This window comes from Hippichthys cyanospilos, chromosome 9 (assembly GCF_059441005.1).
Source record: "Hippichthys cyanospilos isolate Australia breed blue-spotted pipefish chromosome 9, RoL_Hcya_1.0, whole genome shotgun sequence".
NCBI classification, from domain to species: Eukaryota; Metazoa; Chordata; class Actinopteri; order Syngnathiformes; family Syngnathidae; genus Hippichthys; species Hippichthys cyanospilos.
In genome coordinates this window covers 18,686,578-18,711,932 of record NC_142377.1, presented here as the reverse complement: position 1 = coordinate 18,711,932, position 25,355 = coordinate 18,686,578, and the positions used below count along the sequence as shown (strand labels likewise).

At 38.9% G+C, this 25,355-nt stretch overlaps 1 protein-coding gene across 7 annotated transcripts in view; it reads right to left on the bottom strand.

Moving 5' to 3' along the window:
• atp2b2 (ATPase plasma membrane Ca2+ transporting 2) overlaps positions 1-25,355 on the bottom strand; it is a 75,312-nt gene that overhangs the window by 39,277 nt on the left and 10,680 nt on the right. For 6 of the 7 annotated variants that reach the window (XM_088422591.1, XM_088422597.1, XM_088422590.1 and 3 more), the window contains exons 3-7: positions 5,575-5,775; positions 3,950-4,207; positions 3,152-3,277; positions 1,343-1,468; positions 1,048-1,080 (exon numbers count right to left, since the gene is read on the bottom strand). In XM_088422591.1, coding sequence (XP_088278717.1) covers positions 1,048-1,080; positions 1,343-1,468; positions 3,152-3,277; positions 3,950-4,207; positions 5,575-5,775 — 744 coding nt within the window. The remainder of the gene's footprint in view (positions 1-1,047; positions 1,081-1,342; positions 1,469-3,151; positions 3,278-3,949; positions 4,208-5,574; positions 5,776-25,355) is intronic. The other variant, XM_088422596.1, reaches the window with a different exon arrangement.

The window sequence follows — 25,355 nt, the reverse complement described above, 5'->3', positions numbered from 1 at the left end:
TTAAGTTTGAACATAAAGATGCTCAAGACCGTATAAATGTTCACCTGGTCTAAGACTTATAATATTTATTGAATAACCCTAATGATAATAATACTAAGCCTAACCCTGGATGAATAAATGAATAGTCTGGATAGCTATGTTGAGAAAAAAATTGCTATTTGAACAAGCACATCAGCTCATTTTGAATTAACAGTTGCATGCAACTCAAATAGAGGAAAAATACATTTTACACTCAAATGGGTACCCAATGGTAACCAAAGAATTGATGAAATGATCAACCACATATAAGTAGCTCACCTAACTAACTCAGATGAGCTTTATTTGTCCCACAGTATTGACATTTACAATGTGCAAGTACTCACTAACTAACTGATTGAATAACGACCGGTCTAAGTAAGTGATGCAACTGCCAAACAGCTGGATAACGACCTGCCGTCTGACCAACTGACTGTGACAGAGTAACTAATTGGCTGATGAACGGAATGGCTAACTAATTTACTGACTGACCAAATGTGCCAAAATTGGAATGCAAGTGACTGACTAACACACACAAATAAACCCACTAACTGACTGACAAACTAACTAGTGTGTTGATTGCCTGACTAAAATAAGTAAATTGTATTACATTGACTAACCAGCTACCCTAAAACTGACCCATTTACTAACTTACTGATCAACAAATAAACTAACTGACATAATTAGCTAAGATGATTAGCTAAGTGGCTGACAGTCAAAATAACTCGCTGCGAAAACTGACCATCCTAGCGGAAAAGTGTCGATTTCAATAACCGACTGAGTGACTAATCACTGACTAAGTAACTAACCGGTGAAGTGATTTACTCCCGGTAACTATAGATGCTAGCTCTATCATTTGAGTGAATTTAATCAAATTGTGCGGAGTACAGATTAAAAAAAAAAGGTTTCTGTATTTAAAGAAGGACTAGTTTTGAGGAGGAAGTGACTTGCGGCTGATTATTACGGTAGGGATTAAAAGTGAAAGGAACTGAGAATAGCAGCCGCAGGGTTGAGACAAAGAGGATACGCTACCTGTGTTCTGGTGTCCATCTTCCACTGCGCCTCCTTCAAGGCAAATGTGCAACAATGAGACAAAGTAAAGGACAAGAAATCTCCTGAGGGCCGATGCACCTCAACACCTCACCACCAACCACCAAATCACACAACAAACAGTATTTCAATCATGGCCGTTAGCAATGTAATCCAGCATATGATTTAAAGGCTCGCGGACACAAAAACGGTTCTTGCGTGGGAAAATAATCCAATAGAAAAAACATGAGTCATGTTTATCAATTCTTGACAAATAATTCAAAATATAATAGCTTGCCTTTCTTTTCTTTCTTCTCTTCTTCCTCAACGCCGGCTCCAAGCAGGGTGAAGATGATTCCAGTCTGGGAGTTGACGCCCACCGCGGTCACCACCATGCGCCCTGAGCCCTCCATCACGTGAGTCCCTGCAAGGATGGAATATATGCTTCTATATACCATGTTTTAAAAATAATCTACGCTATGTTTTTTTTTTCATCCTCCAGTTGGAAACATATTTGTTAACCCACAAATGAAAGAAGAAAAACATATCCATTGTCATCACCGTTTTTTTTTTTTAAACTGGTATCATTCTGTGGTGATAATATAAATTTAGCAAAATAAAACAACCAAAATTCGCTCGTCTAATGGTAATACTTATGCTATTTAACTCCCTATACAAATATTCATCAATAACAATATGGAGCCTTATTGTTTCGATTATATTGCCACAGTCGAAATATACAATATTTTCTGCGCTATAAGGCACACCTGAAAGCCTTCAGTTTTCTCCAAAGGTGACATTGCTTCTTATAATGTGGTGCGCCATATACAGCGCATAAACCTTGAGTTTTCAATTTTGGAGGACAAAAAAAAAAGTTAATTGCCATGTAAATTCTTTAATTTATACCTGTCCATTTCAGGTATAAATGTATTCTTTACAGTTAAAATGTTTATAACACCCTGTTTGAAATTTTGCTATGATATATATGCTCCAACTTTGAAATAATTTATATGGAACTGCAATTTTTTTTTTTTTACAAAAAAAGCACAATTTTATCAAATAAATCCAGAAATTGTTTTTGGATTAACAAAACAATATATTTATTAAGGATTTTGGTTGCAGTTTTATTAAAAAAAAAAAAAGTTTAGCATTTAATTGAATCATAATTACATTCTTTTAAACTCTTGCTGTATCTTAGCAATAATCTCTATAGTCTTTTAATGAAAGAATCAAAATGTATTTTTCCCATAGTACTTGGTACTTTACACAAATCATCTTTATTAATTGTTGTCTATTAATAAAGTTTGACTGACTTATCTGATTGTTTTGTTGACATTCCCTTTAGCGCAGCTCCATCTGGTGGATGCATAACGCAACCCCAGCTACTACTATAGCTTCTATTCTATGCACCTTATAATGTGGTGCGCCTTAAATGTGAAAAGAGTTTTAAAATAGGCTATTCATTGAAGGTGCGCCTTATAATCGGTGTGTCTTATAGTGCGGAATATACGGTAGTTGACAAAAATGGAAACTTCTCAAACATTGTCACGCACACACACGTATGCTCTCTAATCTAAGCCTGATTAACCTTTAGGAGAGTGTGGGTGAATTTGAAGCTAATGAATGAAGGCAGTAAAACGGCACACAGCTAATTATCCAAGGAGGAAAAAAAATGCAACCGAATGTATTCTTCCTTTTTTATTATTTATTCAGAGAGATTGTGCGACTCCTACAGCAACAGAATGTGATTTATCTGACGCAGAAAACCCTTAAGATAGGTTTAGCACAAGCAAAGAGGAGGCGTGTCAGCCTTGGGATGATGATGAACAACCTTTTATCTGATACCAATTTAGTGAATTAAATGTATTTAGATAGAATAGAAAATCTGGAGAAATATTTTGTGTAAAAGGTAAATAATAAAAGCTATCCTCCACAAAGCAGAATGCATAAACAGTGGAAAGAGAAATTCACGTTAAATTGGACTCTGGACACACATCTGAAAAAAAGTACAGTAAGTACATTAACCCCAAATAAAGTGGTGCTCTTCAAGTAGGATTTCCTGTATTTCTGTTATTCTAAGCACTGCACTTGTGAGTTTTGGGCATACCAGAGAGCAACATGGGGTCTTTGTCCGCTGACTTCTTCACATGATCAGACTCTCCAGTCAGTGACGACTCGTCGATCTTCAGGTCGTTGCCTTGGATCAACACTCCATCGGCGGGGAGCAAATCACCTGAGAACAAAGAGACAGGACTTGGGCATAAGGCTGACACTTGCATTAAAACAGTTGTTTCACAAACCGTGACTTTAGGTAATGTGTAAAGTAGTGACATCCAGGTCAATTCCTTACCTGGGCCCTTACTAATTTTTACAAGCAATGCTAATGTGAGAAATGCAAGGAAGTTGGGCTCGTGTGCTGATATTGTCCATTTTGCTGCAGGGAAGCAGTAAAATGAGAACTCCCCCATTAAGAGATTACTAAAGGATAATCTATTCTATTCTATTCTTGATTAAGTCATAAATTAATCAGGAACAACTAGGAGCAATTTGGGGAAGACTCAAAACTCATAAAAAACATCTCTCCTACTGATTGTACTGAGATGATATCACTTCAATTGAACATTTTTAATTTCGGGCGCTAGCTGGTGTGTCACCAGCCTCCACAGCAGCGTTTATGAAACAAATGGGTTGATTGATGGAAGTGCATTGTGAAAGGGCCTTAGGTGTCCCTGAAACATATGGTGAACTGCATCCAAAAAGTCACTTCAGGTTTTCCATATTTTTATGTGGAACTCATACTACAAAGCAACATATTTTTCTTGAATATATTTGCAGGGTGATTTGCAGTAAGCACTGAGGTGTAAGATTATATTAAAAAAAAAAAATCATGGTATTAGCTACTTACCATATTTAATTTGTGCTATGTCGCCCACCAGTATGTCCGATACGGGCAGCTGGATGACTTGGCTTCCCCGGACCACCTGGAACTTTTGCTCCTGCTCGATGCGGCTCTGCAGCCCGCGAAACTGCTTCTCCTTGGACCAGTCGTTGAAGGCGGTCACCAGCACCACGCACACCACCGACAGGAGGATGGCGGCGCCCTCGATCCAGCCCGCCTCTGCTTCGCCCTCGTCCTCCACGCCGCCCGTCACCGAGCCACAAGCTGTCCGTTTCAGACAGGTTTATAAGGAAATTGTGTAATTTAATGTTGGGTGGACCTCTCGCTTCAATTGATCATCCACTTAAATAAACACAACACCTCAAATAGACAAAACTACGATTAAAAGTGTCCAATTTATTATTGTTGCCTTGGCAGAGGTCTATGCTCTACTAAGTGGTCCTAATCGAGACTAAATTTAATGAAAGTAAGCCCAAAATACTTTGATTTGTTTTTTACAACCTTTGGCTCCTGTTGGAAGCCAAACGAGTTCATTAAATAATTCCTTATGTTTTGCTGCATAGTCTGCATTGTTTTTGTAATAATTTACCATGAAGAAATTATTGAAGAAAAATATTGAATTTGAAGTCATTTCCATAGTTTTGACTGGTACTGTATTAAATGAAAAAAAAATCAACAACAAAGCCTGTTTAAAAATCAATAGCTGCAGTGAAATCGCATAATCATAAGCTAATGATGCATTCAATCATTTTCCTCCGCATTTCAAACTCCACAGAGCATGCATCGACAAGTTAAAGCAGAGTTGTTTTTTTTTTAAATGTCCAAGTTACGAGTTTAATGATAGTCTCGTTTGCCGAGTGTGCACTCTTCACTTTTCAGGTTGAAGGAGGTAACTACAGAAATGAAGATTCAAAAAATGTTTCACCTGAAGCATAATCGATGAATTCATCTGAATAAAACAACCATCCGTATGCCACACACAATATCTAAATAGCAGCATTTCTGTCCCCTTTGGCCATTCTTCAAACTTTTTACAGATTTCAAAATGATGAGTGGTCCCTTTTGGCGAGGCGAGTTGAGCGCCATTACTCTCATAACGCTACGGGCGGTGGTGACTTATGGTGCTGACTCAGCGCCTCGTTATGGGTCTTCATTTCCTGTTTCACGGCTCGCGGGACTAATGTATGGACACTGGCTGCTCAAGGTTATTTCTTGGCGCCATACCTCATTAACCTCCCGCTAACATGGCCGTGCACATGCAAGTATGCGCGGTGAATCATGTGACACACATACAACACCCTCCACCCCCCTCCAGTGTGAAACCTGACCATGCAATTAAAGAAGCAAACATTTCAGTGTGAATGTGTGTCATATTGCTCTACCAAATTCGAGTCAGTACTGAGTAATCAATAAAGATTAGTGACCGATGATTACTTGACCAATATTACGCTATACAAAAATATGACAAAATAACTGCTGGACCGGGAAAGCCTTCATCGCGACGTTTAATGTAAAGTAAGATTGAATGTGGTTTATGGTGACGCAATTCACCTAAATGCTAACTATTTACATATACCTAAATTTTACCTATTTATATCACATTAAAACATTTTTAAGGCAAGCATACTCACACTCCCCGCTGGTCTCTCCGGGCGGGTGGTAGAAGGAGAGACCCAGTGAGATGAGGGCGGCAACCTCCAGGATGATGAGGGTGACGTCCTGCAGGGCCTCCCATACCAGCTGTAGGAAAGTTTTTGGCTTCTTTGGAGGTATCAGGTTTTTCCCAAATTCTTCTTTCCTCTTGTCCAAGTCACCTTGGGCACCTGTGAGTCCTGACAGAGGAGAAAAGCCACCAGAATTGTCAGTGACAAGTCAGAATGATTGCTGTGCCAAATTCATGATCGGAACGCCTTACATCGGAAAAGGAAACTTGAAAAGGAACCACTCATCATCCAAAGCATACCGCACCATGTGTTATTTAGCCATTCTTCCATTTTCAAGAGCCGTTTATCTTCACAAGAGTCGCAGGCTTGCTGGTGCCTAACCCAGCTGCCAATTGCAGGGAACACAGAGACGAACAACCATTCACGCACCCCCAAGGACAATTTAGTATTTCCAATACACCTGCCGTGCATATTTTTGGAGTGTGGAAGGAAGCCAGACTGTCCGGAGCGAACCCACACGGACTCAGGTAGAACATGCAAACTCTGCCCAGGAGGGACAGAGCGAGGTGAATTCGAACCCGTGTCCCTGAAATGTAAGGCGGACGTGCTAACCACTGCGTCACCGAGCTACCCGTTATTTATCCATTAATCCACGTATTTAAAAGGGAAGCTCGCTTTCCAAAATATATTATTGCCGTATTATGCCCAAACAATTCATGGAAAATCCCTTGCATTTATTTCAGTTAATGCACCGTACTGTAACTTATTATTTTCTACCTTTTTATCACTATCTATGGAAAGCATGAACTGATGATTGAAAGCAGACTACCTTATGTGATATCTATTTACCTAGTGATCTATAAGAAGTGACAGATTCTAAAATAAACCATATCTTATGTCATTTGCTATGTATATGCAAAGTAATACCACAACATCCAAAGCAAAGCACATTAAGAGCTATATCTAGGAAAATGAATTATGAATTACTAGACATGAGCAAAAATTCTTGAGAATACGTTTGTTGTTACTGAGAGGAATAGAAGTACGGTATATTGAAAATGTTACATCATCCTGCCAAGGGACGACCAATTTTTTTTTTATATTAAAATCTTTATTTATTTATTTATTTTGTTTGTGGTTGGTCACAAAAAACGTTGCTTGTGTAACGCCTACTTTCAACAAAATTTATCTATTGAAAGGAAATCCTCAGAATCTGAAGCATACCACAGCATTATGTTGGCCATTTATCAATCTTTCTACAGAAAAGAACAGCTCAGCGTGTAAAGCACACCACACTGAGTGCGATTTATGAATTAATCTATGCAAAGGAGACAGTCAGAATCAAGGACAAACCACCATCTACTTACAAAAAGGAACTACTTCTTATTAATTTAATCATGATCCAACACATACCGCATCATGTGAATCAATCAATAGATAGCAACCGTTAATGACCCAAAGCATATCACATCAACTATCTAATAGTCTACCCAAAGTTGATGCAAATGAAATGTGCAAAAGAAGAGGGCACGCTCCAAAGATGCTACATTGCAGCCCCATAGTTTGTTTGCACAGCAGCATTGTGCACCCTCACACAAGAGCAGACATTAGCCCACTGTTATGTCACGCAGTTGTGCGTCACCCGGGTCTCCCAGGAGTGCCCCTGGACGATACCTGATAACGCGCCACGCGCGCACCGCGTTTGCACAAAATAACCGATAAATGACAAGAGGGGCCGGACGAAGCATCAAATGCATACAGATGTACGGAGGTGGGCGGGAGCGAGGAAAGAGGCCATAAGGAAACCGAAGCATTCCAGGCTCCTACGTAGGAGAATGCCCTTGTTACAAATAGATCTGTCTATAAATAGCTTCATTATCCATTCCCTTTTAATTGTCTCTGGGAGAGGAGGACCTGCATGCTCTATCTGCGAGCTCACACTAGCGGCACCAACCCGTCTGGCATCACACACGTGCGTGCACGTGGATGAATTTGTGCATCTCGCTGAGTCGTGACCGTCAGCACGTGCATTGTCTGTGTGTGTGTGTGCGTGTGTGTGTGTGAAACAATTAATGACCTTTTGATGTCCTTTCAGCCGTGGCGTCAATAAACACATTTCCCCACTGCATCAAAGGGTTTATTCTTCCACGGCGGAAAGATGTAAAATCAATAAATATGCAAATCTCCGCGTGGCCCACATTTCCACGCAGACGAGGGAGCTGGTTCAAAACGGAAAAACTGCACCAACTGCTGTTAGCCATCATTAGCATGGCTAGCGGTGATGTGCCATCAAAAAATAGAATGCGTCACACGCATGTTAATGTTTGCGCTGCGGAGGAATGGGACTTCATGGCTCGGTGCAACATACAAGATTGTGCTGATGGAGACGCAATTGTTTATTGTAATAAATATGTATCGACGTGAAGGTAAAATTAGCTTGTGTTGCAAGACTAACAAAAACTTACTAAACATCGATGGGCAGAAATTAGGCCAAGTTTTGATGAGACAAGTAATTCGTGTCTTACGGTTCATGAACAAAAAGCAAAGGGTCAGAGATTTCAGCACTCTAATGATACAAAGTCTTATTTTTAGAGATTCATCAAATCTTTAGCCACCATAATTTTGCCGGAAAACGGCAAAAATAATGCATTCAAGTCTTTCAGATTCAAACAGATTTTGTGAGCATAAAGTATAAGGCATTTGTCTGAAGTAGGAGGGCGTGGCTTGGTAAGCAACTACTATGAAGCATTTCAGTGGGTCGAGTAAATAGCACTGTCGAGATTCCTTTCATTTTCTGAGACCACGAGTGAGCCAAAAAAAAACAAACAAACAAAAGATTAAGGAAGACCAAATCACGTCACATGCCAATGCCGTGTTATGGAGACCAACTTCAAAATAAACACACTAAATAATATACTGTATGGCAATATCCAAAGTAAGCTTTTATTTTGAAGTTAGCCTTCACAATTTTGTTAGCAACGTGGCATCACTGTTTATTACAATCAAATCACAAAGTTATCAACATCAAAAGTCTTAAAAAAAAAGAAATCATATTGAATCACTAATTAAGGATACTTAGAAATTGGTAATCATTTATGCTGTCCTGACACGGCACACGTCTCTTGTGTTAGCCACTGTGCATGCCATAATTGTGGTGCATTCAAACACAGTCAGACTCATTCAAAAACAGATTTCTCAAAGCAATAAATGTTAATAACCGCAAACGTCTAAATAATGCGAGCTTCCTACCAATCTATAATCGCTGAAATATCAAGAAGAATGATGGGTTGACATTATTTTGATATTTTACTTACATTAAGATAAATGTTCCATTTAGTCACTTATAATACCTAATACCCGTTTTTCATTTGGGGGGTTGGTATATGTGGATCAAAATAAAAAATAGGACTAAGGAAATGAGGTACTTTAGTCCTTAATTTCACTTAAAACAAGTATCAGTTATTTTAGACCCTCCTTTAGCCAAATGGGATTGGATGTCTTGACTCTTTAAAATTTGCAATTGAATGAGTCAAACAATGTCACTCAAGTTGCAAAGCTGGCCTCACTGAGCCCAAGGTCATCATAGTACCAAAGGGCGTTCACATGAGGCAAAACCATCCCACCCAAACAGTGTGATTAAGTGCTGTCGTGTGTGCGGGTGTGTGTATTTTGACCAAGCGTTGGTGTCGAACTCCAAGCCTTGAGGGTCGGTGTCCTGCATGTTTCCGGCATTCATTCCCAATGACATATATTAATTTTATGTGAATAAAGTTGTTTTTTTTTTGACTGTCAGAGGCAAAAGTGAAACATTTTTTGAGCTTTTTAAAGGCGGGTAGAGTGTAGAGGCTGTCTGTTCTCCCTCTAACAGTTGACGGCTGCTAATTCGCTGATCTGTCAAATGTTGCCGGCTCGATTCAAATCTGCTGTGACAAACGGCGCCTACCCAACATCCTGTTTCCAAATACACCAGACAGGGACATGAAAAGCAAAGGAAAAAAAACTTGCCACGTTCCCTCTTTCTCTCTCCCTGCATGAGATTTTTTTTTTCTCTCAGTCAGGAGCAACATGATGGCATATTTTAACAGGGTCTAAAAATAGATCTCTATGGAAACACTATGCGTCCCACTCGTGTGGAAATACCCGCAAGTCGGAACCTTGAAGAAGGTGTGAATTAAACGTGTGCGTGGTCCGTCTTTGTCGGCGTGTCCAGGAGCAGGCATGCGGAAACCAAGAAAAGACGATCGGGGAATAAAAATACGGAGCGACCTTTAAATGCCCTTGGAGAGCAGCAAAGGGATTACAGTTTATATTCAAGTTAATTCTCATGATATGTATTGGCTGAGAATTTGATTTTGCAACTTTTCCCCCTTCGTCGCGTGTGAGTCGTCATGGCAACAGGCGCCCGTGATGATGATCAACGCATTGATGGGAGAAAAGTGGAGTGAATCAATATGTCCGTGGCGCATTCTCAGTGGCTCTTTGAAAAGCGGGCTGGGAATAAAAAGCAGAAATGGCAGAGAGGCTTCAAGTGTGACTCAGAGGGAGAACATGCGAGCGAGCGCACAGCGACAGAGAGCGTAGGCTGCCTCTATTGTGAATAAAAAGCCATCAGCGAGCCAGCAGCTAAAAGGTGGCTAATTATCACGCTGCCGTTACGAGATGGAGAAATGTGTCACTGTGTCCTTGATAATGACCTACATCATAATGGCAAGTATGCTACTTTACCAAGGGGTATGAGGGAGCAAAATTTTGACGTGGAGTTGTTCTATCAGTGCGTCACAGCTCATTTTTCTGGCGGTTTCACTGTATCGCAGACTTTTAAATCGACAAAAACAAAAAAGAAAAAACAGTTTTTTCTATAATATTCTACATTATGCAAGCATACCGTACTGTGATAATGAATTAAATTGCTGACCTTTCGGGCACTGGATGACCTCGATCAACTGTGTGGTGATATCAGTTGCGATGCGGTTTCTAATGGTTGTGTATTTGTCACATTTACAGTATGTATTTATCACTTTTGTCATATAGGGTTTTGTATTAACTGTAGGAACTGGTTTGTTCCTTAATATATTTGTTTTTATGGAATTGCTACGGTTGTTTAGATTACTCTATGATGTCATATATTCTCTCTAAAAGTAGTTGGGTTTAAAAAAAAAAAAGGTTAAAAAAGGAACGATCCAATATTTGGGTCAATTTGACCCAACCTTTTTTAGTTGTTTTGTGCAAAACATCCTCAGAAAATGGCTAATTTTCTATCATACCCATTTACACATTGTACAACATTGTCAGAACAAGTCAGATTCTCAAGCGGTCATGTTAAGCTAGTTTCTAAGTCTGTGTCTGTGTCTTCTGTGTCTTTTTAATCAAATTCTTGGCGCTTTGTTTTCTCTGCGAAGTACCTACAGTACTTGCAATATCTTCCTAATTGTTTGAGTGCATCTTTTCTCCAGTATTTTAAATGTCTATCTATTATTATAGTGTATCATTAATCATACTTTGACTTAACAGCAGGATGTGTATATCAGCCCCTCTCAAAAAAGAAGGCATCCATGGGAGGTGCCACAACATCCACTCTCAGCATGCAACATAAATAAAGGAAAAGGATGACACAAGGAAGGAAGTGGACCACACCCATCAGCACAGCAGGTCCACCTGCATGAATATGCACAAAGGATAAGGGAATCTCCCAATGTACGCACTTGCACAGATTGAAAGGATGGGTAGGATGGATGGATGGTGGCTTCGTTGTGCTTAGCGTGAGGCCAGTTCAAGTTGATGTTTCATGACTTGAGTCGCAGCACTTCACATGCAAGCTTGAACTGTGCACACAACGCTGTCAAATCTCAAAGTGCAGGCAAAGGAATGTGAAAACAAACAAACAGATAATACTCACGCTATGGCGCGTGCACCTCAGGACTGTAACTGTTTTCTAATTTTGAAAATAGCATTTGTTTTTTTTTTCTTTTTGTAATAAAAAGTGTTTTTTTGGGGTTAAAAAAAAAAAAAACACAGTAGCTCGACCAGCTAGACTTATTATCTGTTTGCTAACTGGCAGCCTGTGGTTCACCGAGAATAAAAATGCAAATAGATAACTCTCAATCAATGCAAAATCACAATAAGAGCCAAATTAATTTCTTTAACAAAACAGAGTGAAGAACAGATGGGTTGTCTGTGTTTTTGTTGATTTGTTTGCTAGCGGGTACATTCTGGTTCGGAGCCACACGTCAAGCCAATATATGTAAATGTTAATAGAACTGAAAAACGCCGAGTTGAAAAAAATGTGAAAAACGATGTAGGTGCCATCGTTGAGTCGTCATGCTTCACAAAGACAAAAAAAAAAACCCACCAGGTGCAGAAACAAAAACAAAACAAAACACAGAATGAAAAATGAACCTAAAGCCAGACATGGTTTTTAGTCCAAGCCAGGCCATACGCAGCGTCCTACTCTCGCCACTCCCACCTAGTTGAACAGCAACTTGCTCGCTAGTTCAATCACAGAGCCAACATTGGGTCTCCTACCGCACTGCACTTCTATCGGCAGTCAAAAATCACCATCCCTGCCACCTGCGCATCCTCAGGGGATGAATGCAGATTCAGTTCTGCCCATAAGTGGACCCGTTGGAGGGACTATTCTGTCCACATTATTGTGTCCCTCACTTTCTAGGCAGCTCTCAAACTCCCACATCGGGACAAGAAGGCCTCAGTGGACTGGCTATTCTCTCCATTGTATGTCCTCACAAGTATAGCTGTAAAAATATGTGTGTTTGTGTTCAAAGAGATCTTATACCACATGTAGAGTACTATACCACACAGTGAATGTCTTATTCTCGTGAGAACCATTTTGAGTGCTCTACAGACATAGAGAGGACATTTTGGAGAAGTGAGGATATTTAGGCCGGTCTTTACTTGTTCAGAGCTTTATTTGAGAGTCAAGACTTGCTTTTAGAATCTCGGTGTGAATGGCACTAGGGTTGAGGTTAGGTTAAGCAATCATTTCTGAGGGTTACGATTAGGTTTAGGGGCGAGGAAATGCATTATGTCCATGGATGTCCTCACAAGTATAGCCATACAAACATGTGTGTGCGTGTGTGTGTATTTGCGTGTGGGGGCAGCTGTACAAGTGGGTGAGTTTAGCTGTCAGGCACTGTGCTCTATGAGTCTGACTCATGCGAGTGATAACGGAGTGGAGTGAGAGAACACAGCTAACAGCTCTCTATTTCACACTCACAAACTGACACACACAACGTATCTGGGCGTCGAGGTTAGGGGCAATTTTGTAAAGGCGAAATCAAGTGTGTGAGAACAAATGAAGAAGTCATCTTGGATAAAATTAGGCATCTTCTGACCCAAAGTACATGTGCACACATGCTCTTTTGTTGCCATGACAATGATTCTTGCAGTTTTTTTTGTTCCTTTTTGAAAGGTGGGAAAAAATGATTGTATATGCTTATGCAAGGAACACAACAACGATAAAACAAAAACTCCTTTGAAGGCCATACAGAAGGTTTCGGTGGGGTTTTGTAAAACACTATGAAGACATAAACGTGGCTATCATTTCAATTCGGTGAATTTAACTTAAATTGTAAGTACACTGGATTTGTCTTGTTGTGATGGAGCTGCACTGTATGTAGTATCTCACTTTGAACAGATAACAACCAAGCTGTCCAATGCATGGACCAAATGGCGATGTTTTTGATGGCGATTTGTCTTGAAACAAATGTTTTTTTTTTCTTAACATCATGTGAAATATTGCATCAGCACAATATTAAGTGGAAAACTGTATTTTGCAGGTAAGATCTGTGAGGTTTTGATGATGACCACTTCTCATGCTAGTCAACTGAAGTGTTCATTTGCATATAAGACAAACGGCAAATATATTCAACACTACAAGCATTTACAAATCTACCACAAACTATACCTTAAAAATTATTATGAAAAATCCAGAGGTGAGCAGTCTGTACTAAAGTTAGTCATCAATCAATGGTTTATCACCTTACTCAGTTAAATCTTCCAAATTTCTTAGGAGTGTTTAAACTGCCATATACTTGAGATTTGAAAATGTAAGCACATTCTAAATAGGCTGCAAGAATATATACATGCAGCCAAGAACGGCAAGCAGAGTGCTAGAGCATTAGTATGCAGTAGATAAAACTAAGAGTAAAAGTGTCAGGATAGGAACAGCTGCACATGGCTGGAAAGTCTATGTTTGCGCTGCGATTCAGCGTCATGGTTTCATGAACTCAACTCATTAATGTACAGTGTCCCTGTTAAATAAAAACATAACTAACTAAAGTAACACTCATTCTGTTTGGCTCCAAACCAAGAAATCCAAGTTAAATAGAATTTTTTTTTTTTTTAAAGCAATATCTAGTAAATTTAGCTCAACTAACCCTTGCTTTTTATTTGTGTGTGTAACAGATAATATGTATGACACGAAGTTACCGTTTCTGAAAAAAATATTGTGGGTATAATAAATATATTGTGGGTTAGGGTTTTATTGTGTGCATGCATCCTAGTGGATATGATTGCTTATTGTAGTCTAGTGCTAAGGGAACACACACAAGGCATTGTACTGAGTGATTAGTTTATTTTATCTTAAGCGTGTCTACTTATATGATTGAGTGACTGAAGTGAAGACGCCTTTAGCTACGGCTTTTTGTTTAAGGCCAAAGTGTAGAGAATACCGTTTAATAGTGTTCTTTTTCAGTGGTTTTAAACTTGCCTCTCACTTATGTATCACCACAACCACATTTCCTTGACATCAGTTACTGTACTACTTTCCAATTTAGACATGGCTTTGGCGGCATTGTAAGGAGCCTCACAAAGCCACCATTTTTTTTTTAAAGTTCTAAATAGGTACATCTGAGTATAATGAATCACAAACACAAAATCATGTGAGAATTACTGCTGCTGTATGTAGTATTGTGGGTATAAAAACTAAGTTTTCGCATTGCATTGTCTAACAATAAATAATGAAAGAGTACACAGAACGCAGATCAACAATCCTCGGAAGGAATGAAAAGTGAGAGTGCTCTTGACAAAGCGAGAGAAAGGGTGCGTGACCATCTTGTATTTCCCATCTGGATGTCAGTCTCTGGTTTCAGCCCAAAGATCAGATACACTTTGAACACAATAGGCAGGACAGCCATTCTTATTCAAAGTAGCATGAAATAGTCATGACAAGAACTGTAAGCGAAATGGACAACTCCATGGTGATTAAAATTGTATCAATGTGTCGGTATTTTTTTTAATGAATAAAAGGTGAAATAGTATGGAAATGTGGTGTTTAAACCTTTTGCATAGAAATAGTTTGGTGTCAGGAATGCCTGCCTACGCATCAATTTTGTGGGGCCCGATTCCGCCATCATTCGCTGACGAACATGTTTACAAGTCAGTGGATGCTTTCAAGCTATGCATACGCATCAGGAAAGATTCTGGCTAAAGTTGAGAGTCTGTGTCCTGTGAATTTTTGACGTGTAATCCAGAAGATGGCAGTGAATGAAATGAGCAAAGCGGAGCTGGATTTTCAGCCATGTTTTTGCATCTTAAAAACATGCGATACGATGCAGTGTCCTGGAAACACCCAACCGGGGAGTTAAAAGAGAGGGGAGAGGCCACCCCAGGAAAAGCGCTGACACCGGGAGAAACAAGCCAGTTATAGCCGGAGAGCAACTGTGCGTTTGCAGCTAAAAGCATCACTACGCCTGTCAACCTGCTTGTCACATTGCTGTCGCCCAAGTGGTGCTTCACACTCAGAACAATCCGTAGGACATGAAGTGAATTTCAATGGAATACTAGAGGAAGAAGCGATTGCATTGGAAACTAAACGTATCACATTTTAATACATCCAATTGATAGTCACGTATCCTTTATCTTCCTTCATCTTTTCATGCGTCCTGCTCCTTCAATCTGGCAGCTTTGAGATTAACTGAGATACTAAAATAAGCGAAATCAAAATAAGAAGCATGAAAAAAGGTCAAACAAGAAAGCTTGGAAAAGTAAACTGAGCTAAGTTTAGCTAATGAGGAAAAACGTAAAACACACTACAACAAATTGAACTCAAATTGCAACTGATTAGATAAGTAGAAGATAAGTAAGTATAAAAAAGTTACACGTGTGTCTGTTGACAGCAGTTCTTCACAATATTGTCTGTTTAACCAAGTTATTATTACTACTGTTATAACAAAGATACTTTTATTATTACAGTTATTTTACTGTGCTTTTTACTGTGTTGTTTGTTTAACCAAGTTATTACTAATATTATAACAATGGTATTTTTGCTATTATGTTAACAGTTCTTTTACTATGCTTTTTCTGTGTTGACTGAGAGCAGCAGCAAATTATATGATTTATATATATGTCCTGAAGCCATCTTGACAATTTCTTGTGAAGGAACATGATATCGATGTTCTACATTAAGATCATCAATAATAATGATAATAATTGCATTTTTTATTACGATAAATATTCCTTGATTCCCTGGAATAAATATCAGCTTTAAATATCTGTTATCGGCCTCCTTGGCGACCGCCGATCGGTATCGACCCTGAAAATAGCATATCAGTTGATCTCTACCTTTCTTACTAAAATGAAGGTCAAATTCTACTCCAGTTACTTCAAAGTTAGAGACGTCGAGCGAACACGTGTTCATTTTCTGGAGGTGACGTATGAGTGAAATGATTACATGACGGATGATCTTAATAACAAGGTTAAATCCTCTAACACAATTATGGTACAATCATTTAATGCAATAGCGCAGATGTCACTAGTATCATGCATACAAGATTAACATGAACATACAACGTTATACGGTACTGTACAGCAAATCAATTCAAAGCACTCCTAAAGGAAGACAGTGTTCCTCCATATGAACAAAAGAGTCAGTTTATCGGCATATGTCCGCTTAAGTTAGACAGGCAGCTCTTGGGACAGCTACGCTCTCAGCCATGTCCACTATGCATGTGTCACTTCCACTGACAAGCCACCTTCTACGAAGAGAAATTCCACACCGAGCCATTGCCAACTCCAGGGAACCACATCAAAGCTTGCCTATGAGATTTTAAACATGTGAAAAGTGATTGAGATGCACGGCACGTCCCAGCGGAGACGTTCGCAGGCCGTTAGCAGCTTTTGGAAGGTGGCGCGGCGGTAAGTAAACAGGTACAGTATTGCTGCAAGGCATGACTGTGCAGGTAGACACACAAATACAAGCTCACCCACACACGCAGTTTGCTACACGTCAAAGCTTGCTACAACTGGTTGTCAACACTGAATAAATTATGATCAGACACTTGATAAACGCATGTATGATTGGGAAGAAAAAGCCTTTGGCTAGTAATGAAATACCAGTGCACAGGTGTGAGATGTAACTCACTCCTTTCGCCCTGACTGTATCCAAAGCAAAATCCACTGTCGTGATGAATTTATAAGTCACACCACCAGCTTTAGCGCAAATAGATTTTCTAAAATAAAATATGGGACACGAATTATTTGCTGAAAATGAAATCTGAAATTCTCAGAGGTGGGCACTTAGACAGCACTGATGGATTGTCTGTCGCCGACGGACGCCCGTTTTGCTGAGGGACTGACAAATGACGGGAAAACTAAAAAAAAAAAAAAAAAAAAAAATTAAAAATTTCGGAATTGCAATTTTCCTCCGTCCTTATCATCGGTATAGGTATTGGTAGCAATACAATATGTCCATTTGAAGGAATAAACTGGGTCGATTCAAATTGCTTTTGTTATTCATTTATTGCATGTATTTGTAGTTGCTCCCTGTCTAAGTCCAGTTTCATTTCTTGCTGAGCATTGTGGGATGTGTTTCACGTAACCAATGAATGCAGACCAATTTTGCACCTTTTCGCCGATCGGCTCTTAGCAAGGAAATGCAAGATATACATTTTTTTTAATTCCCTAATTAAAGATGTTTTTAGTAGATTCAACCTCAGCAATACTTTGTTTCCCTTGTAGTGTATGTCACTGATGAAATTTAGACAAATGCTAATGAAACCGTCTTCCATAGACGTAGGACAGTCAGTTATAAATGAGACGTAGCTACTAATAATTGAATGCAAGCACTTTTTTTTCTGTTTGCAATATGTTGTTCATAAGTCTTGCTAAATAATTAGAAGAAACATACTGTACCTCACTGTCTCACTTTGGAAACAATGAATGTCCTTATTTAATTGACGTATCATATAAAAGGTGATGAAAAATCAGGGAAGGAATCATGCGAATGCTTGTCAGAGCTACAGAACGTTTTACTGATATCACTAATACAAAATGAGAAAGTGCATTTTTTCTTCAACTTTCATTTCTTCGACTATAAGAAGGCCTATTTTGACTGGTTTCAGTTAAAATCATTCACCAATCATCACCATCAACAATCCATTTATTTTTGCACAAAGAAGGCAGAATTGTTGTTACTAAGCGCATTGGACCATGTTTTTTTTTCCCCCTTTCGTGGCTTCGTCTTTTTAACATAGTCTTGAGAATACAGATAAAAATATTAGCACGGCGGCTTACAGCAATTAATTCTAACATTAATCATTAGGGTTCATTGTACCCATTTGTAAATCACAATGTAAAAAAAAAAAAAAAAAAAACCCTCATTGAGAGAAAGAATGCATTTTCCCCCCGTAGTGCATCAACTGTCTGCCCTCTAATGAGTCACACCTGTGCCGGACTACCTTATGGTTTGGCTCCCTCACTGAGCACAACGGCTGTGTATCATTTCAAATCTGTCCTGTGGGATCCATCGCTCTCCATTCTTGTCTGCTCCCGATTTTATTACCACTTTTTCTACCCACACGGTAACCTTGAGCATGGATACAGAAACGAGAGACACTGTCCTTGTTCCGCACAAGGGATCCCTCGTGGGACGGAGATTAAATAGACTTCATCAGACAGGAACGAATTTGTAGGGAGGGGTTATGATTAGTATGATCATCAGGGAAGGAAGAAGGCGAGGTTTGAAAATTAGCACCCAGCATCCATCGGAAGCTGGGGATTTGATATGAAAACTGCTTGGTGATATGGCTTTCAAACAGCAGCTACCATATTTGGTATATAAAACGCGCAATGTTTGCTTCTCCAAATGAAATAAAATGAAGTTAACATGAATATATTTCTTATTAATAACCCAAATTATTTCACGGACCCCCTGCAGGCAGGCCACGGACCGCCGGGGATCAACGGACCCCACTTTGAGAACCACTGCTCTAAAGGTGCTCTTGGTTTGAAAAAAAATAAGGCTAGGGAAATTGAATTGAATTTCTGCGGCATTTTTAAACCAAGAGAGTAGAACAAAAAATATCAAAATTGGTTCATGGTTCATCTTAACCAGAAAGTCACCTGGGAGACATTCACAGTGGGGAATAGGATAGGCAGTAGAAAAGTAGACGGAGTTGATCAGTGCAAGAATGTCACACTGACCATAGAAAGGATAAACTCATCCAAATTCGGGTCATTCTGTTTTTGATGGATGCAATTTGCTCTAATTCAGCTCTTTAAGTTGATTTCAAAATCTCCTTAATTTGTAGATTAATACTTAAAGTCATCATTATCATGAAGAAATATTGATTATTATTATTGATTATTATTTGGTAAACAGAAAAAAAAACAATTGAAACATAAGTTTCAAAATTTTGAGCCTTGGAAGTAGGCACCTTTTTCACAGTTTGACACATTAATATGATGCTTAATGAGCTGGAATAACTTCAATTGAATAGCTATGCAATTTAGATTCTTCAAAGCAGACACCCTTTGTCCAAATAATAGCATATCTTGTTTTTTTTTCAGTCGGCTTTATGACGTGGATTATGCTTTATGATCTGAAACGGCTTTCGGTTCACAGCTCTGCATTTTAAAGCATTACTAGCTTGAATTGTTTGACATCTTGACTTGAATTTGAAGGCTTTTCCAAATTTTGACTGGTACTTGAAGACAAAAATTATTTGGAAGCATTTTGGCCACATTTTGCTACTCCCCTTTCCATAATAATTGATTTCGGGTTTATGCAAAAACATTATGGTCATTTTATGTCAACATGGTTGAAGAGTGTAACATCAAAAAGGAGATTTACAATATACATTTTCACGTCTTTACTTTTTCCCTCTAGCTATCATCATCATCATCATAACGGCATGGGAAATAGATGCAAATTGCCACATAATTGATCGGCGATCAATAGTGTCAGTATGCAGGGATCAAATGGTGCAATGCAATCCGAGTTGGCTCTTTACACCAGCGCCTTCTCCCAGGAGGAAAGGAAGATGTAGCCGTCCGCCCGAGTCCATTGTCACGGCTGCCAGCGAAAGCAACGCGGGGCCCTTGATCCTCTGGGATTTTCTGTATACACCATTAGCTCATATCAAACCTGTGTCTCCCACATTGCTGCATTGCCTCAACAGTATTCTTCCCCCCCCAAATCTTGATTTAACCTTTAAAAGGACGTGCTATTTTTTTAGCCTTGTTACTGAGCAGGCAAAGGAAGGAGAGATGATAAAGGTTAGAGATGTAGAGCAGGTATATTTAGGCTATGCCGCGCAGCGGCCCGCTGGGACAGGCGACCGACCAGCAAATGGAAATAGAAATGGGAGCAGAGGCGTGAATAAAAGAGATAAAAATAAAAGGGGCCAGAGAAGTCAAGAGAAAGGTGGAAGGTATAATGAGGAGTTATCAAATTATAGCGTGAAAATTAACATCAGAAACTATCTTGCTGTGAGGGATGGCCAAGCTTTGTTACTGGCAAATTAACTTCTTTAGAATAACCATACATGTCCAATATAACACCGAATTCTTTCAAAATATCATCAAGATGCATTAGAAGGACAAAACACACAAGTTTTTATTTTAAAAAATAAACGTATTTTATGCACATCACTTATTATCAGCATTTTTTTTTTAAATGGCAACGTCTCATCATCCTGGATGCCCTTTGAATACATTTTTTTTTTTAGCTATTTTTAATCGTAAAATGTTATTTTGTCGATAAATTACAGAACCCTTTTTTTCTTTTCACACAATTAATACCACAAGAAAACATTTTTGATAGTAAAATGACTTCTCATGTACAATTAATACCTTTCAAAACACACGTTTCCATTTGCTGTCAACAGAAAAACTCAAGGCTCAGGTCATGACCAATCACGGCTCAGCTTGTGAACATTACCTACATTACCACATGACCAAAATGTGATTTCATTTTCAGTCGACAGAAAATGGAAAAGTGTGTTTTCAAGGGCATCGATTATACATGATTGATCATTTTAATTAAAGACAAACAATATTAGTGTTTTTACTACTGAAAATGGCTAGTTTATAATGCATATCTTTAAGCAGTGTTGAACAATGTATGCACCTTTTTGTGGCTAGTTGGCGATTGTGTGCTCCGACTAAAAAAAATCAAATGTTGTTCAGTAATGGCTAATATAATGCTTTTGAAAATTCATAATAATGATATAGCTATACGAATATGATAATCACTCAAGATGCTGTATTACACTGCGGTGTATACTAAGTAATTTGTTATGATGCGCTGTTAGCAGATCACACAAAACATGAAATAAAGAATACACACGTTCTGATTGCTCATATGCAACATTCATTTGCAGGAAGACACCATAAGCATGAAAAGCAAACGTGCTCATTTTTTTCCTTATGTGTGTGCTGTCTCGATTTAAACAATCATATGGCGAGTGTGTACTTCATTCGTGATGTCGGTTAAGGAGCGTATAATACGTGATGTTGTTTCACTGCAGTGCTTCTTAGTTAGATTTTGCCAAGCTCCCCCAGGAAAGAGACAGGTTTTGCCCCCCCAACGCCCCTCCACTCCACTCAATGCGCTGAGATTATTATCTATAAAAATCATATAACTCTACCAAGACCTGTATTCTTTTTAGAATTCAAATTAACTTTCAACAAGTGTTAATTATTTTTTACAGCATTTACGCGGGTTACAGCTTCAAGAGAAAAAAAGTAACCAAATGCACCAAAGAGCCTGAAACTAAGAAAAAATAAAAAGATAATTGTTATTTTATTGCAAAAATGAAGCGCCCCCGTCCCTTATTTGAGAAGCGCTGCTTTGATGTAACATAGTGTCATAAAAGCACCAAAGCTGTCTCAAGTAGAATGGCTGCATCATTTCCGCGGTCTCGGTAAGGACCATCGTCCACTTCTAAAATTTACATCCAACTTCTACCTCAGAGATCCCTTCTCATAAACCGCAGCGCTGGTGGAGCTCAATTGCGTACTGTCATCAAATGCAGTAAAAGCGTCCTTTCCCTTTTCATGAGTAACAGAAAGTGGGGCCCCATAGCATATGAAGCATCCTGTTGGAGCATCTGTGAAAGTGAGCTGTAAATCCACTGACATCCCATCTGGCCTCTGCATGACTTATTCACCTGCTGTCTGCCTGAAGGGAACACTAGCTCCTTCACCCCGCGCTCACCTATATGACAACACACGCCGAGAGCAAACGCATCCCGCCTCCACGTCGGCGTGCCAACTGCACACAATCAATACATACATAAATTCATGTTGAAAACGTGCGCCTTAGCCGCATTCGTTTTTCAACGTAATCTTGGAGAGTTGATGAACATGCATCCGCTTTAACTATTTTTTTTTTTCTAATTGAGGTAAACGTTACAAGTTATTGACATGCGGATTTTAGACGCTCGACTTGAAACTGCGGAAAAACTAGCACGTTTTCAAACCTGCAAGACGACCACGCTTGTGGCGCGTGATGCGGCGGGATTCTCGTTAAATGTGATTATCCTCAATTTGTATCACAATGGAGAGATTAATTTGATTGTAATTAGCCTTTTTGCTGTAAAATAAACAATTAAGAGCCTAACAGAGGAATTATTTTTCCCCATGAGTGCTTGTTTGATTAAATTTATAATGTCGTATGCTTGATTGTGCAGAGATTGATATCAATAATTTCATAGAAAAGCAAGTTAATAAAAACAATAAATTAACTTATTCAAAGTTTTAACATGATTAATGCCTTATTTTTAGTTATGGTGCTATTAACTGATGATTTTTAATCATTAGCCCCCAGTTTTAAGGGAGCAGCCCATTAATCAATTTACAGTAAAGACAGACCCAAACCCTAACCAGAAATGGCAAAAAAATGGCAAAAATTGCATATTCAGTTTTTGTCCGAAAGACAATTAACAAGGAAAAACCATGTTATGACAATGCAAAATCCTGAAAGAGTCTAACTAAATTTCACACATGCACACAAGTACAGCTACAACTACAGTAGCATTTCATTGAGTGGTAAAAAAGAACTTCATTCCTGGGACGATGAGCAAACCGAAAAAAAAAAAAAAAAAAAACTACCAAGGAAGATCAACAACATCACATCACACGTCAAAATAACTACACCAAAAAATACATAGATGACGATGCAATATCCGTAGAAGGCTTTTGTTTTGAAGGGTGCCTTCATTGCTAGCGGAGTGGCTAGCTTGAGTCCTCATGACTAATTTTATTACCACCACATCACGTCTTTACCAACATCAACACACTGCCTTTAAAACATAAAAAGTCAAATTTAAATGCAGAGTAAGCGCGCTGAAACTGCTAATTAATTTGACCTTCAGCATTAGCGCTTACTGCTACCTATGCATGTGTTGTGTTCAAGCACAGTTGAAGATTTCTAACTCAGACAGAAAATAAAGTCTATTAATGGATTAAACGCCAATACATGCAAATGTGTAATATGGTCTTCTATCAACCCATAAATACTGACATATATCAAAAATATTGATGGGAGTGAAACTGTGTTGACCTTTCACCTAATTGCAATAACTGCCAATCAAATAGGCTTCTGTCTTCCATTCTAGTGGTTAGAATGCATGTCAATGAATCAAAATAAAGAATAAACCTGCTTTTGTTACATATGATTCTTATAACATTCAAAAAGAAAAACAAAAACTGTAGCAAATTAAAATTACTCCCCTTTGAACAGGTGGTTAAACACAGAACAAGAATAATTTAATATAATATGCAGTTTTATTTCATTTTCATCAGTCACTTAAAGACTAAGGCAGGACACTGCATGCAACATTATCTGTTCCTGAAGTTGATTGGCTGCCGCGAGGCAAAAATGTGCATTTAAGTGCATCCCCAATAGACAGCAAACTTAGCCAATCAACTTCAGTAGCAAAAAGATGTAGTAGAAGGTTATCAGAACTCATCTTCCACATTCCAAAAAACACGCACAGATGAAAACACTCTTTACAACTGCTTTCATCTTAAAGGAGATGAATAAATAAAGAATCTAAGTGAAGATGGAATTTCGATTCAACCAGGCCTTATGCATACATGAAATGCAGCATCATGGATTATACCTAGGCAGCAGGGACAGTAATAAGTCAGCCCTACTCGAGGGCTTCTCACCAGCCTTTGAGATGTAAACACACACACACACACACACATAGTTGAAAAGAAAAGCAACACCCTCGCAGCTAATTGGCATGATCATATTTCTCACGTAGCATGTGTTCGCAGCCACACAGAACGAACCGATACGGCATAAACATGCATCACCTGGGATCACTAATGCAAATGACAGCGCTCTCCATGCAAAGCGCTGGAATAATGCATTCCATCAATTAATGATTTTCACCCAAAGAAAGAGCGCAGGCATCTCGCTTGTTAGCGTCTTCGCCGCAACCATGCATCCAATAACGATGACTATAAACATGTAATGGAAACGAGCCGTTATCTGAGGAGAAGAGAACGACCTGTTGCTGGAAATCCAATTAATCTCAGGGAGACTTTTTGAATAATTGAAAGCTTATTTGCATACTGCGTGGCTGCATGACTGATATTAACATATTCTACAGCATTTGCCATTGAGGAGATCCTAAATGAAGATTTGCTGTCAAAAGACCAAGCAGAGAAAATATGATTACAGTAATCCTCCATTCTTTTTTTTTTTTTTTGGTTGGGGGGGCTAAACCAAAGTACAAATGTAAGTACCGGTAATCAAAAGAAAAACAGTAACTCCAGTGGTACCTGAACACGTCTTCTTAGCATATTCTTACGCCACAACATTCCTTGTACATGCTTAAAAAGACGGCATGGATTGCGCAATAGAGACCCTATATTCACATTTCTAACCTCTTAAGAAACCTTTTTGTTACCAAGGACTCAAAGTTGGACAATCATGTTAAGCATTTGCCCTAAAAATTGGGGTGCGATGGCCTCGATTCATTGAAATGCATCATCTTCCAATTTGTGCTTCAAGCGGCGGTAGAAGACAACAACAGATCTGACAGACATGTTAAACATGTTAATAATTGCGAAATTCATCCTTTTATTTATTTCAGGGTGTTTATAACTTAGGTCTTTGATTTGGTACAGGTCCACAGGCAGTTAATTCTCCAGCGGTGTTTAGTGCGCTAATAAAATGGGCGCTCGTGAGAAATTATGTGTCACTTATGCTAATTTTATTGCACTTTGCAAATCAGTTTCATTTTCAAATATTGCTGGCGACACTGCGGGCATCGCATTGCACCGCGACTCCTCTCTGAGTCATTCGCCGCACTTGTTATGCAACTCTGTGTGTAATCTTGTTTATTAAGACGGTCCTGCAACATCCAGGTACCTTCAAGGCTGACTTAAGATGAGAGAAGCGGTTAAAAAGTCTGTACATGTTCTTGAATTACCGCAGGAAGGCCAAGCCGCACTAATTATTCGTACAGCAAATATATGATAAAGAATGAAGACGG